This window comes from Tetrao urogallus, assembly GCF_951394365.1.
Source record: "Tetrao urogallus genome assembly, chromosome: 6".
In the NCBI taxonomy this organism is placed as follows: Eukaryota; Metazoa; Chordata; class Aves; order Galliformes; family Phasianidae; genus Tetrao; species Tetrao urogallus.
In genome coordinates this window covers 56,981,736-56,997,491 of record NC_136819.1, presented here as the reverse complement: position 1 = coordinate 56,997,491, position 15,756 = coordinate 56,981,736, and the positions used below count along the sequence as shown (strand labels likewise).

At 43.0% G+C, this 15,756-nt stretch overlaps 1 protein-coding gene across 1 annotated transcript in view; it reads left to right on the top strand.

Moving 5' to 3' along the window:
- The window catches only part of MDGA2 (MAM domain containing glycosylphosphatidylinositol anchor 2), a gene marked incomplete at both ends in the record, with an annotated part of 309,306 nt that overhangs the window by 278,714 nt on the left and 14,836 nt on the right, over window positions 1–15,756 (top strand). The window contains 2 exons of the mRNA XM_079537937.1: window positions 8,069–8,246; window positions 14,759–14,779. Of these exons, the coding sequence (XP_079394063.1) occupies window positions 8,069–8,246; window positions 14,759–14,779 (199 nt within the window). The remainder of the gene's footprint in view (window positions 1–8,068; window positions 8,247–14,758; window positions 14,780–15,756) is intronic.

Genomic DNA, 15,756 nt, shown 5'->3' with positions numbered 1-15,756 from the left:
TAATGAGCGCATTTACAAAATGAGCACCACAGAGCTCAAAATGAGATTAATTGCCAGTTTCCCAGTCATCAAAACTGAGACTTCACCCCATCAGGTGCTGCTGGTACAGAAGTGGCCCCAGCACCGAACTCAAACCCATTGGCTGTGATGTATTGCTTCTAATTGCTTGCTAATGGACTGCCCAGGGAGGTGGTGGAGTCACCGACCCTGGGGGTGTTCAAGGAAAGGCTGGATGTTATGTTGAGGGACATGGTTTAGTGGGAGCTATTGGGAATAGGTGAACGGTTGGACTGGATGAGCTTTTAGGTCTTTTCCAACCTTGGTGATTCTATGATTCTATGATTCTCTTGGTACAACCGAGGCCGGGAAGGATTTCTTTATTTATAAAAGCCCTGTGTAAATTTCATTTGCAATTTGGAGAAAAGAGATGTTAAAAGACATTTCTGAAAAACGGTGATTAAATGGGCAATTCTTTAGACTGTGCTTGCCCCTAGATGAGTAGTGAAATCACTGCATGTTAGCTGTGTTTATACCAAGTGCATGCTCCAAGAATGTGCATTACAGAAATTAAAGCTGCTGGGATGAGCGATCAGTCCCTGAAGACAACTGCTTCTTCCCTTCTTATGCTGCTGGAGAATCCTTTTTTCATCTGAAACATACATATGTTTAAATTGAATACAAGCTGTATTGCCATTCCATAAGCAAATCAGCGCCCTACTGCAGTGCATCTGTGTTTTGGAGCTGATTTAAAACATCAAAGTTCCATTTTGTGAACTTCATTAAAAATCTAGAGACTATTTCCTTTCCTCTCATGCAGTGATAGTCTTAAGTATTTAAGAGATGCTTTGTTGAAACACTCACATCTGACAGTTGAGCTGTTATTTTTTGGCAAAAGAAAAACCAAACTTGCTTAAAAACTCAAGCAATATCAGCACGTTCACTTTCCTCAGAAATGCACGTTGGCAGCATGCACTTATCTCCTTGCATTATTACTCCTTGATCTATTTGTGCAGAGACTCACGTAGGTTGCTTAAAATGCAGTCTTGGTTTTCCAATTCATTTACCCAGACAACAAAGCTCGTTCTCTGCGTTCGCTATACAGCAAAGCTCCTGCACAGGTTGAGTTTCTCGTCCCAATTGCAGCTTCATTCATTGATTTGTTACTGTGTAGTTGTTTTCACTAAAAGAAAAGGAAAAAAAAAAAAGTTCATAAATACCTTTTGGAAATCACAAGAAATGGATTAGTTCAGTAGTGACAGGAGCTCCCTGCATGCTGTTCCAGGTCTGCTCATTGCAGGTTGTAGCATTGAGTGAGCTCAGCTCAGGCTCTGCACTGACAGAGGCACTTTTTCTTTTGGGATACTTTCCTGATCATGGGAGTGTCGTTGTTGTTATGAAGGTGTGAAGTGTTTAATATAAACTTAGGTTGATGCCACTTTGATAACTGTACCTCTTGTTGCCCTGATGAAAACAGTGGGTTATCTCCTGCAGATGAAGCTCCTGTTTGACATGCAGAGCCACGTCTGTGTTTAACAAACATGCAGACCCACAGCAGTGCTTTGCATGTAACTCACAGCGCTGTTTTGCATGCAGATCCACATCAGTGCTTTGCATGATGATCCGCATCAGTGCTCTGCATGCACACCCAAAGCAGTGCTGCTGGCAGTTGCACTTCTGGCAGTGCCCAGCTCACCATGCCCTAAACTTTGCTGAGTGGGCAGCAGCTTTCTAGCATATGAACCTCAGGTTTGCTATGTCGTTGAAATACCATCCTTAAACCATCCTTACCAAGGTTTAATAATGAACCCACCTTTTGTGAATGCATAACAAAATAGAGATTAAAAATTGAAAGCTTTGTTTAGGAGATGTCTGGCAGTAGTGAAGGAGCAGGGAAGCCTGTGCAACTGGGGCGAGGAACGGGGCAGCTCTTGTTTAATCCTGAAGAGCTGTGTGAATTCATCTGGGACTTACCAGTTCTGAAGTCTTAACATGGATTCTGCTGATTTACATCACATTTTAGTCTTTGAGAGAAAGATATATTTGAATGCAGTCATGAATGCATCACATTCAGGGTTATGACTGATCTGAGCCCAAACAGTAGAGAAGTCCACGTGGTGACCTTTCGCTGAGAGCAAAATGATGCAGCCTGCTTCCAATCTACAGGTGCTTCAGCTCTTTTCATTAAACTGTGAAATTCTGCCTTTACTCAGAAGGCATGGAGGATAGATCCTGTACATGAGAGAGATGCAGTGCATTTACTGGCATCCCCAGGAGAGTCCTTAATGTGTGCAGTCATGTAACGCTGCCATTCTGAAACAGTAGGGAAAACAATAGCCCAGGCAAACAATTGGTATTAATTTCTCTTCGTTGAATAGGGATGGGATGGGGTGGGGTGGAATGGAGTGGAGTGGAATGGAATGGAATGGAATGGAATGGAATGGAAGTGGAAAAAGGAGGAAGGGAAGGGAAGGGAAGGGAAGGGAAGGGAAGGGAAGGGAAGGGAAGGGAAGGGAAGGGAAGGGAAGGGAAGGGAAGGGAAGGGAAGGGAAGGGAAGGGAAGGGAAGGGAAGGGAAGGGAAGGGAAGGGAAGGGAAGGGAAGGGAAGGGAAGGGAAGGGAAGGGAAGGGAAGGGAAGGGAAGGGAAGGGAAGGGAAAAGTTGCTTCTTGGCTTCATTTTCTCTGCACTGGACAACCCAATGTTGGCATGCCTTCTAGCCCTGTTACCAGCTTTGTTGCTTTATACACCATCAGAACACATGAGATTTACTGCACTGCTCAGCTGAACTTTGATCCTCCTCATGGCTGGAGCAGAACCATTCATCTGCATGGAAGGGTGACACTGGAGTGCTGTGGTCTGAGAGTAAACCATTTCTAGTCCTGCAGCATCAGTGGAGAATACAGCCAGTGTTGGGTGCAGCCCATGAGGCCCTTTTGTCACTGTGACTGGATGCATGAAGGAATTTCCATTTCTCAGTCACTGTTGCACACAGCCCATCATTTGTAACTGTCCCACTTAGCACTTGAACCAAAGCATGAGTGCAACCTTGGGTGTCATTCACCATGGTGACTGCATGGTTTTTCGGTCACCCTCCAGTTGCTTCTGAAAGTGCTGAGGACTGCCAAGACATTGTCTGCACACAAGGAGCATTTTTGCATCTCATTAATAGCTCTCAGGAGAATATTCTGACATTCATGTGTTTCAGCTTTGGATTTGGCTTTGGAATTAGTGACCTAGATTTTGGTGTTTGTATCTCAAGGCACACCATGCTGTCTCTGGTCAGCCTTCAGAGGCAGCCAGTGCCCTGGTAGTTGCTTCCATTAAACACAGACTTCAGTAACAGGGTAAATCTGAAGGTCATGGAATAAATCAGCAGTCATAGAGCCATGTTACTGTGTCATGTTAGGAGCAGAGAAAAATTCAGTTTTGTGCTAAAAGGCCATGAAGCCCTACATGTTGAATTTCCTGTATGTTTTGTATGTTTTCAAAGTGCATCCAAACTAACTGTGAAAACTGCTCAGTTTGTACACAGCAGAGAGTATTATCTGCCTGGAACAAGCATTATGTGCTTGGAAAGGGGGATTCAGTTGAAGGCTGCATTGACACTGGCTGCAAAATGGAGTGTATAATTTTGTGTCCGTGCCCTAGCAAGTTCCTGTATCAATCCATGTACTGGTACAGATTTGTTTTGTCATAAAGAAAGTGAATAGAGATGAATTTTATCGCCTTTCTTATTAAAGAAGGGTGTGCCTATTGCAAATACAGAGTTTTCTCTTTGTCCCTGCATATAAGGTTATCAAAAGCAAAGAAATGCTGAGAAAGACCTTCCAGGGATGAATAGCCTACATTGCAGGTTATGTAGCCAGTGGACTGAAGTGTCCTAATTCAAATTTTAAAAGACTTTTTCATTATCATTCATTTGTATGGAAAAAAAATACATTAAAACAGAAGGCAGTGTAGTTAACACATTTCATAGCTATTTGTGCTGTGTTTTGCTTTTCCTCTGATGAAACAACATCTCCCATTTCCCAGGTTAACTTGTCTTTGAAACTTCAAATGTGGTAGTAATTAAAGAGAACTTAATTGTCGTTTCATGTAGCTTCCAGATCTCTTGTGCCATCTCTCCTTAAATTGTTCCCATTTGTTTCCCCTGCAAATATGAGCCTATAGTTTTGGATCATGGACAGCTGTTTCTGGCATCCTGACCACTCATCCATCAGTTTTGTTGCCCATAAAAGCATTCTGCATCTTTGGACGCCGAGTTCCTATTTAATGGCAACTTAGAGACTGCTAGCTGCTTAAAAGAAGGAAAAGCAGGGTGATAATTTTCCATGTCCCACATAAAACCGATTACACAACGCTGCTAACACCAACAAATGGCAAGTGGTATATAGAGTGGGGATGGAAGGTCATGTAAAGAAGGCTTATTTCTGGTAGATTTTTGTGGGGTAGCAGTTAGGTCCATGGCACTGAGACCCAGTGGTGCTGCCCTTGCTTTGTCCTGTGTGCAGGGAGCAGGGAGCAGGCACAGGTTGAGTGCAAAAACAAATGCAGTGCCTTGATGCTTCCAGCGACTGCGTGTGAAACTGTGAAAGAAGAGATGTCATCAATAGCAATATTACATGATGCAGCGTGCAAAATAAACTGATGATGAGCATGGCAGAGCATGCATTGCAGCTGGCCTTGTTATTTTTGCCTGAATTATAGGTATTTGTCACTGCGAGTCATTTCAGGGCCGTAAGTAGCCTTTGAAATGAAGCTGACACAGTTGCCACCTACCTGATAAGGCTTGTGTTGAAAATGAGAGAGCTCTGATCACGCTGCTGGGTAGACTTATTAGAGGGGAGCAACCACTGCAGTTGTGCAGCAGCAAAGAGGTGGGCATTGCACAGACGTGCTCCCTCTGCACTGTGCAGATAGGAGAAAGATTTGCCCATGGCCCAAGTATTTCCCCATGCTGTTTTATAGATGTAACTGCTAAAGAATACTCATTTTTTTTCTTAAGGAAAATCAATTGTCATCGTGGTTATAAATTGTAAAGAAATCACTTTAAAGACTGCCACGGTGTTTTTTTTTTATAGGAGTATGCAGTAGATTAATATACATGGCATTCTACTGTCATTAATTAAAGAGATTCTTGTCTGACTTTTTGAGTCAATGAAGAAATTTACAGCTGGAATCAATAGGCCAAGTACAATAGACTACAAATGTGTTTATTTTTTATAAGCATAATTGTGCGTATGGGCAATCAATATTTAATCATCCCATTGGATTAATTTCTCAGGAAATCTATGTGTTCGGGTCTCGTTGCTCACATCATGTTGGCTGATTTTGCAACAGGAGATAGGGAATAAATGCGCTTTCACTGACAGCTCAGAGGAGATGGTTTCAGCCTGCTGTGATAAAATGCTGTCACACTTCTACTTTTTTCCCCTTCTGTGATGTCAGGGAAAGGCATTTTGCTTTTCTGTTAGTGTTAGGGAACAAGGATCTCCAGGTATTCAAAGGAATGGAGAGAGGTGAAGAGTCCCTGTGAAGCCCACTGTGCTCCGGATTGACTGAATGTGGGTATGCTCTGCTGAATTAATTACAGGTTGGTAATAAATGCTCTTTCCACCAAACCCTGGTTCTCCCTAAATTTAAAGACACACACATTGGCACAAGGGCTGAAGCTTTACGGTGACGTTTTCTTCTGCGTTCTCCCTTTGAAGCATGAATGCTGAATTTGGAGATGCTCAAAGCCAGGCTGGCTGGGACCCTGGATAGACAATCTGTGTTTCCCTAGCTGGTTGCATAGCTCTCCAGTTCCGTATTGATAGGTCCTTAGTGTCTCAAAGGAAAAGGAGCTCTGCTTCATGTTGGTACTAGCTGCTCACATTGACGAACTGATGAGCTCCACGCTCATTTTCAGCAGTGTTGGATGTTAATATTTCATGACTGCCCAGCCCTGGGCACCACTGCTCTTTGCCTTGGGACTTGGGAAGGGGCTGCAGCCCTCCTGGCAGCTCCCTCTGCCCAGAGAAGGGCAGGCTGTGAGTTGAGCATTGTGGTCTACCAGTATACTTCATTTGTTCAGCAGCTAAGCTGAAAAATCAGGCATGGGGAAGTTTCATGCCAAACCCATAGAGACAGTTTTGAGATGTTTGTGGATTGTTTTTTTGTGGTTTCTCATGGTAAAAATAAGAATTAGAACAGAGCTGGTGTTGATTGCAAAGCTTAAAAATGTGTGTTGCTTCCTATGGAGAAACACCAATATCCAGGACTAGCTTCAGGTGCATAATACCAAAATGAAAAATGAAACAGTATTTCTTTCAGAATGAGTAAAATATTGTAGTTGCTTCATCTGCTTTTGTGGGTCATTGAAGAAAAGGGTGATAATCCAAAGCAGCAGCTGAATGTGAGGATGCTCATGACTACTTACAGTAATCAAAACTGTAAACGTGCATGATTAATTATGAAAAGCATTTGCTGAAGTAAGTGTTCCAGTTTTTCTTTATCTGAAGGCTGGGTGCAATGGGAGCATGTTTTTAGTAGTTCTCCACAAGGACCCAGAAATACCTCTGTGCTACAGCTGGCCAGCTTGAGGCAGCTGCAAGAAGGCAGCGTGAGCTCATGCAACCTGTAGCACAATGTTCCTAGTGCAGTATTCACAAATGCAATTGGCAGCCAACCTGCTGGCATGAAAACTAAATGCTGTGGGAAAACCACTGAGCACATAAACAGGAGGGGGAACGGCTGTTTATGAGGGTGGACAGTGAGAGGAAAAGGAGGAATGGCTTTAAACTGAGACAGGGGAGGTTTAGGTTGGATATGAGGAGGAAGTTTTTCAGCCAGAGGGTGGTGAGGCACTGGCACAGGTTGCCCAAGGAGGCTGTGGATGCCCCATCCCTGCAGGCATTCAAGGCCAGGCTGGATGTGGCTCTGGGCAGCCTGGGCTGCTGGTTGGTGACCTGCACACAGCAGGGGGTTGGAGCTGGGTGAGCGCTGTGCTCCTTTGCAACCCAGGCCATTCTAGGATTCTGTGATTTAGTGCAGTATTTTATTGATTTCAGTGGATGATTTTTTATTTGGCATCAGCAAATTGAAGTTCTAGAATAAAACATTCTCTGCTTTCAATAACCATGAAGCTCTGCATGGAATAACTGAGAATTTCCGTGCACTCACAACTCTGGTGTGCTTAGTGGAACATCTCATTTTAGTAGTACTGCACCTGTACTGTTATGTTGGGAAGCATGGTAAATATTTAATGATTTTTCCTTTGTTTCCTGGAGATAGAGTCTTTAATAAGCCCAAGTACCTACAAGTAATATTGCAATGCCAAGTCACTGTGCTGCCCAAAATGTGTATAATTTCTGTTAGTCCATAAGCAATCAGACTTTGTAGGGACAGTGTGGCACTCTCTACTCATGATGCCTCCTTCTTAATTGGATTTTTTTTAATTTTCTTGGTAAAGCATATATATAACAGAAACTATAGATTTGGATGTTGAAAACACTGCAGTCTATAAAGCACTAAAATCTATGCTTTGTTGTTTTGTTTTGTTTTTTCTCTTAATAAAACACCCTCTTGTTTGCTCCTATTGACTTTCATTGTTCTCTGAAATCCATCCATCTTGGAAACTACAAGGACTGCTGTTAATTGTACACTAAGGCCATTAAGAGCCAGCCTATTTCTTTCTCACTCATCAACAAAAGTGCTTGGAGACCAAACTGCATCTCAGTTCTCCAGTATGCTCTCATTAGCTCCAAATGACATCCTAAATGACAGCTGTGAAACCTCATTGCCTGCAAGAGGGAGAGGTTGGGCACCTGTAGGGAGGAAAATAATGGAGGGAAGAAGGCTGCTGGATGTGGGGAGCCAACTTACCTGGGTTGTTAGATATGAGGGGATAGCATGGGCTCTAAGACAGGATGGTCAGCCTCCAGGAGGTGATAAAATGAACTGAAATCAAACTTTTTTTAAGGGAACTCATGGCCCAACACAGGTTTGTATCTGCTCCCCTTCACTCCTGAGGTGCAGACAGTATCTGCCCCAAAAGCTCTGACATTTGCATTCTTCTTTTTCTTTTAGGCTGGACAGCAGCGTTGGTGGGAACAAGAAATTACAGTGAATGGAAACATTCAAAAGGGAGAATTAATTACCTACAATCTAACTGAGCTGATCAAGCCAGAGGCGTACGAAGTCCGTCTGACACCTATCACCAGATTTGGAGAAGGAGACTCCACTATTCGGGTCATCAAGTATAGTGGTAAGACCTTCAAGTACAAAGAAATGCATTGTGGCACCTTCTGCACAATTGGGTCTGCTGTATGGGTTACAGTTGTTTTATGTTGCATGATGTGAACTGACTGCCAGTCCAGCAGTGAGCTGCCCACACCCCAAACCAGAGCAGTTTCTGTGTTATAAGGGTAAAAGTACAACAAATTAATGTTATCTTCATGAATTAATCTTCATAAATCAGTGTTATCTTTGTTTCCAAGAGTTAATTCTTACCTTGAATTCTTGTTTTGTGAAGTTTTCTTCAAAACTCGCTGCCCTCCCAAGTAATATTATGGAGGTGTTAAATCAGTATTTTGTTGTCATCATTTTTTTTTGTCAGAATCAGGATGCTTTGAGAAGTTTCTGTTTAATTATGAGTGATCAAAATAACCCTGACTATTCCTAATCTTATGCAAGTGAGAAAGAATAATTCTATATACTCCTGCAAAAGTTTGCCATGACAAGGATTTGTCCACTTGACCAGAAAAGAGAAAGTATTTCTACAGCCTTCCATTCAGTCTCACAGCATTACCAAGAATTAATCCCTAGAGCTCTGAAAAGAACTCAAAATACCTTCCTGAGGGTATTAATGTAAAGAATAACTGAGTTAACTTTTTTTATTTCTTCTTTGCTGCAGTGTAGTGGTTTGTGCTCTGGCAGGTCTCAGGAAGCTGACTCGGTTCTCAGCTGTGGTTCACAACCACACCAAGCTTGAGCCGTTCATGAAACATCATATGATTTGCATTTCTTGCCCCAAGTTGCCCCAAGCTGCCAAGGAAAACATTCCAGTGCAACACTAAAAGATATATTTGGACTACAGCAAATTTCTTCTGCTAGAATCTGCCATTAGCACAGAGGTGAATGACATCCCATTTCAAACATGCCGATTGGACACCAAGCGTAATCCAGCTGCCCAGGAGAGATGGAGCCACCATTTTGTGCCCCAGGTGGAAGGATGCTCCTGCAGGGGTGCTCAGTGCCATCACTCAGGTGTCAACAAACACAGTTTAAGAAATGGGGAGCCAGGTGCTAATCAATAGGGTAAACCCAGAGTGACTTCTCTTGGAAGTGGGGTTCCAGAATCGCTGAGGTTTTGTGTGCTTCAGATACACATTTTATCTCAACATTTGTCCAAGCGCTGTAGTGTCAGCTAGCTATTACCAGGCTAATTTTAAATGTGTTACAACTCCAGCTATAAAATAATGATACTGCATACGTTATTATGGTGCAAATCCAATAGTTATAATCTGAAATGCTAGAATCTTAGAAAAGCAGCTAATGGGCTAGCAGCATGCACAGCAGCAGACCAGAATTGAAGTAGAAGTAATAACAAACATTATCCAGAAAATAAGACATTGTGCGAATGTTTCTTAAATGGAGAAGATAATTTTTAATAGATTTCTCCCCATTACATTTGTTGAGACCTTAAGCACACTCACACACACACAAATAGCCCATCCACAGTTGGGTCTTCATATTTTGAATATAGTTTCGTCCTATATGTGTGTGCAGTTTTGATCGATACCCTGCAGGCACACTGGACTTCAGCCACATCACACTTCTCACCCCGTGGCTTCAGAAATACTTTTTTGGGGACTTACAACAGTTGAATACTTTGCAGTATCACTGGGTTGTTGAGATTGGAGGTGCTGCTGGAGGTCATCTCATCCAAGCTACTTAGAGCAGGCTGCCCAGGGCCACATGCAGTTGGGTCCTAACTGTCTCCAAGGATGGAGACTCCACAACCTCTCTGGGCACCCTATCCCAGTGTTTGCCACCTTTATTAGTGTAGATGAGCTTTTTTCTCTATAACTCTCTCTGTAACTATCTGAAGAGAGGTTGTAGTGAGCTGGGGGTCAGCCTCTTCTCTCATGTAACTGGTGATAGGACTAGAGGGAATGGCCTCAAGCTGTGCCAGGGGAGATTTAAGCTGGATGTTACTGCTTTTCAGAAAGAGTGGTCAGGAACTGGAATGGGCTGCCCAAGGAGGTGGTGGAGTCACCGACCCTGGAGGTGTTCAAGGAACGTTTGGACTTTGTGTTGAGGGATGTGGTTTAGTGAGAACTATTGGTGATGGGTGGATGGTTGGACTGGATGGACTTGTAGGTCTTTTCCAACCTTGGTGATTCTGTGATTCTGATGTTTAAAATTTGTGCTTTTGTTTGTATTGCTGGTAAGGATTCCCACTGAAAACGTGTTTTTCCATATTGTAAGCAGGTTAAAAAGATTTCACCCCATTTTAAAGAAATGCAGCCAGCATGAAAAGCAGATCAGATGCACGATAATTAGAGTTGCTAAAAATGGAGCAGTGTCTTTTGCCTTTAGTGAATACATTCCCCTTGACCCTTGAGCTTCAGCTTGGTGCAAGTAGGGAACAGACAGACCATGGCCTATAGGAGTTATTTTGACAGCTTAAAGTTGTCATTTGTAGCATGACAACCTTGGGTTGGTGCTGCCCAAAAATGATTCTTCAGAACTAGTCTTAAAGTGTGTGAGAATCAACTTGACATTCCTAGTGCATGGGTTGTGTTTGCTGCCTTTCCAGAGAGGAGGAGGTTTCTCCAGATTTCTCTCAATGGATGGCTCACCCTTTAGACATGCCCCTATCTCTCTGTGACTTTAGGGGCACTCTTAGATGAAGTGTCTAATTTACCAGTCATTGAAGTTAGGTCACGTTACTCCTGCCTGTGCAGTCATTTTTGTTGAGTTGTGCTGCAGAGCACATTGCATTTTAACTTACAATCCACAACTGGAGTTTAATGGGAAAAATGTTCATATATAAATAATAGCTTCCAGTGGGCTAGCCTGCTGGTAGCCATCTGAATGTCCAAAATGACAAGGCTACTACAATACTGTCAAAGCAGGAGAAGCCTTATTTATGAGCTCTTTACAGTACGCCCTGCCATCCCAAGCTGGAGCTGTGCATGCAAGACAAAACCTTCTTGCTATCCCAGCCCACAGATCAAAACCTCACGCATGATGGAAGCATTTCATAGGGAAATTCCTTGCCTGCCATGAGTTATTTTCTCCTCCACGCACAGAAGGAGTGGGAGAAAAGGACAGTCATCACAGTAGGAGTGACATTGTAATTACAGCCAAACATCACTCGACAAATTCTTTGGTAGGTGCATATGTTACTCTGCTAGTGATCACAGTCTGGCAAGTAAATACTAACAGGGCAGTTTAAGTAGCACTAATAAGTGTTTTGAAGGCTGGTACAAAACAGATAAGTCTTTTAGTAACAGGTTCAATGTAATCTCCATCACTTTACATAAATCTGTGTCAGCCTCCGTGATGCAAACAAGCAATAACATCCTCCAGCTATTCCAATTAGCACTATTTCAGATAATGGACTTATGGTTAAATATTTCTAACCAGTGGTAAACAAGCAAGTTAAGTTCATTTTTGTGAATGAAGCCCAAACCCTAGCATTGTATCTATTGTATGTAGAATCAGCCCTCTGTGACATGGCAGGTAGATGAGGCTGCCAATGGCCCTGCCTGTAGATTCTTATACAGGTTAGGAACTTCCAGATCCTGTATGGAAGAAGTGTATGTAATTGTTCCATTTGTTATTATTGCTATTATATTTCTGGGCCCCACAAGAAACAAAAGACATCAAATAAAGCATGAATTATAGGATTTGTAAGTATACACAGATGTAAGTATGAGGCTGTTTTATAAGTAGTATGCAGAGTTACCATTATGGGAACAAGAAAGCCTTGCATAGAGAATCAGTATCTACAATGAAGACTGCTTTCCACTATGCAAACCAAGTGCTTTTAAAGGTTTGGACTCCTGATCCCTCATTAAAGCTTTTAGATTCTGGTTGTAATTACTGTAAGTAGACAGCAGTTTCCAGTAGTAGAAAACAGAGCAGCTGAATACCCAGCATACTTACCTCTAGATTGATGTTTCTCGGTCAGTTTGCAGCTTTGGGGAGCAATGTCTCAGTGCCTGTACAAGTTCCTGAACAAGTGTCTGTATCAGGGAGGATCTCTGGGAGACATCACTGTATAAATGCAGTTACAAGGGCAGGGACTGACAACAAACATTCTGCCCACATTTTTCTGCCATCACCTGCACATATACAGATCACTGAAAAGTGAAGTTGTCCGACAAGCTGAAATTCCAGTGGGCTTTACTCCCTGCATGCTGGAGAAAAGGCAGAGAGATTAAGGGATGATCCGCCTCAGCTCTACCCGAGCTCACATCCTTCCTGATGCTTGGTTCTCCTCCTGAGATTCCCTAGCATTAAGCCAGGCCAGCAGAGCAGAGCAGCGAGAACCCTCATAGGCACAAAGCCTTTCCAGATGTTCCCAGCTCAGCCTTAGGAATTGCTCCACCAGTCATCCATTGGTTTATCTTCATGGCTAATTGAATGAGCTGCCTTCACATTGTGCACACAGCAGCCTCACCTTTCAGCAGTGAGACCTGGAGCTGTCACACTTCATCACATGGCAGCTTAGTGCACCACTTAGGAGAGTGAGCTTTCTGGGTTGCTTTATTTTCAATTTCATTTTATTTTTCTAGTTTATTTTGTTAGATAAGTACAGCCTAACTTCTTCAACTTGCTTTTCTGATTTTGTCCATCAGTTTGAACCGCTTGGCAAGAAGCCTTTTTTGCTTTGCTGTGTGAACAATCTGAGTAGCATGACTCAAGGTTATGCACTGATGATAGTTTCCATAAAAGCCTGCACGTTTAGTTACAAAGCAAGCATCACTAAACGTAGTTTCCAGCAATTTCAGCTAATTCCAAGTTCAGTCACTCAGGAAGCTCGCAGAATGAATATTTCTTGGAGAAAGAAAGGTAATTTGTTGGTAAAAGCTATGAGGTTGTCTCATATAATGTAATGACTAAGTTTCTTAAAATTGCACAGGGGCAAGTCACTGTTCATTTGTTTCAGCAAAGAAAGATCAGATGGCAGAGTCACTAAATCAGACCTGTTTTAAAAACTTCAGGTCGAGGTTAGAGCTAAGGAGAGACTGTGGCTGAGGTCAGAAACCAGGAGTTCATGTCTCTGAACGTAGCTTGGGAACGGCAGCGAGACATGGAGCAACACTTAGATGGAAATCAGGGGTTAGCAGACGGACACAGCATCTGCATACAGTTCTAATGGTGGGCTCAGCATCCTTCTGTTTCTTACATGCATAAGGGCTCTGTTTCCTAAGTCTCCCATCCTCACATATACCCTTCTACAAATAGCACAGAAATGAAGACTTTTGTTTCTCCCTCAGACCAAATTTCCAATGTTTAGCATTGTTCAGGTCAGTCTGGGTGTAAACTTGGGTAACCCATCCCATGGCTAAGATATCTGTAAGCATGACTAAGGTTTGACTTTCATCCTGTTCCATCCTCTGGCTGATAGGTGAACCTCAGTATTAAAGAATTAGGGATTTAGAGCTTTTTGTGATTTTGCTGAGGTTCTGTTAAACAAGAACCTGTGCCAAGGATGCCCAGCACCAGTCATCATGCTCAGTCACAAAGGGCGTTGCACAGACCCAGAAAAGAGACAGAAATAATATTTTTCAGCAAAGTAATCTCAAAACCTCTTTGCAGTGGTGGAAATTTGGTTTTGATGCCTCCCAAGAGGAGGAGTGGTCATCAGCTGTCCCTGCCATGGGGCAGGGAATGAGCAGAGGTGGATGCATAGGGGAGGGCAGAACTGCTTTGTCACTTCTCCATCTTCAGGAACACAGCCCTGGAAAGCAGCATCCAATGGACATGGGTGCTGCAGTGCTGGCAGCCCTGGGGACAGCACGCCTCACCTTTCTTTGTCTTCTAGAATGTCTTTAAAACATTTCCCCCTAGAAGAGGATTTATGCAGCAGGCTTGCAGATTTTGTTGGTTTTTAGGTTTGTTTTTTTTTGCTTGATTGTGTCTCTTGGCCTAATGGGATCAAACCTCTTCTCTCCAACTCGCTGTGCTTTTGTTTCCTGCTGCTTAAAAAGAAAAATTGTGGTTTCTGGGAAGAATGCAAGTGCTATCCATTCACAAACTGAAGAATAATAGAAGAATAGTTTGTTACATTAAATATCCATGAACATTGATAAGACCTACAATTGAGTAAAGCATAATGCAGAACCTGTGCTTCGGATGAATACATCCTTCCTGTGTCTTTTGTTGGATTCCTCCATGAAGGCATCACCCTGAAGTTTTGCTGTGCAGCTGCCCTCTTCTGTACAGGGTCTGTGCCAATAATCTAGCTTTGGTGCTTAATTACAGCATCTCATTCCCCAGGCTGCATGTGATAATGATGGAGCACGTGTAATGAGTGGAAGAGGCTTTTCTCATGGAAGCCATTGCCTTTGGCTTGTCAGGAAGCTGCAAAACTTGCTCAGAAAGGACAGCATCAGTTTTGATGACTGTGTTAATGTGGGACCCATAATCAGGGTCCTCAGGAAGGGGAAGAATGATCAGTGGGCAATTTAAGATCATCTGTGTGTTGGTTTCATTCAGTTTTTCCCTTAGTGCTAATTTTATTTTTGCTCTCTCTTTCAGCTCCGGTAAATCCACACCTACGTAAGTATTTCTTTATCTTTTATTCACATGAAGAGCTGTCCTTGCACCTGTTCTCCTTTGTGCTTAAAAAGTGACTGATAATTATTCCATTTTCAGTCGCCGTGCCCCTTAGTTTTGTGTGCAAGCTGAGCCTGTCATTTCTCTTGAGCAACAGGTGATGGAGGAAGGACGTATTGTAGCTCCAGCCCATCTTTGTTGTTAGGGTTGTATGGTCAGGTTGTGGATGGACTTGATCTTTAAGGTCTTTTCCAACCTGAGCAATTCTATGATTCTGTGACTGAGAAGGATCTGTGTCTGAGCCTTAGCAGACAATGTAAACATCTCAGAAGAAAAGTTCATTTAGAACATTTTCCAAAGTAATTTCTCCTTGCGTGAGAACTACATGTGCATCTCTTGAAGTACATCTACACGAGCATGGATTGTGCCAGGTGACTTCCAGAGGTCCCTTCCTACCTTACCCTTCTGCGATTGTCATTTTGTGATTCCATGATTCTAAGTGAGTTACTGCAATCCTTCCAGCTGCAGTCAGCACCTCACAGAATCATAGAATTGCTCTGACTGTGTCCTGCCTGATGTGTGGTGCTCAGTAGCACATGAACGTCTCCTGGTACAACTGTTTCCCATTCACATCACCTACGGGCACCAAACCTTTGCCAGTACAGCAGACAGGAGCCTGGGCTGGAGCTAGGAAAAACAGCTTCATTCTAACGCTAACATCCAACTTCATCCCCCATCTGTCTACTTCATGATTGAGTTCCACTCAGTAGCAGGGGCATATTTTGTGGGACATACTCTGATGTTATTCTTGCTTTTAATCACATATGCAGAAATGCTCCTGTAAATGGAGTGGGGCTCTTCCATTACTGCTGCCCTGGTGCAGCCATAGGCAGGCAGAGAAGCAGCAGCAGGCTGTGCAAGCAGCCTCTGTCTGTCTCTCAGACGATGGCCAAACTTCTCTGTAAATTTTAAACTTATTT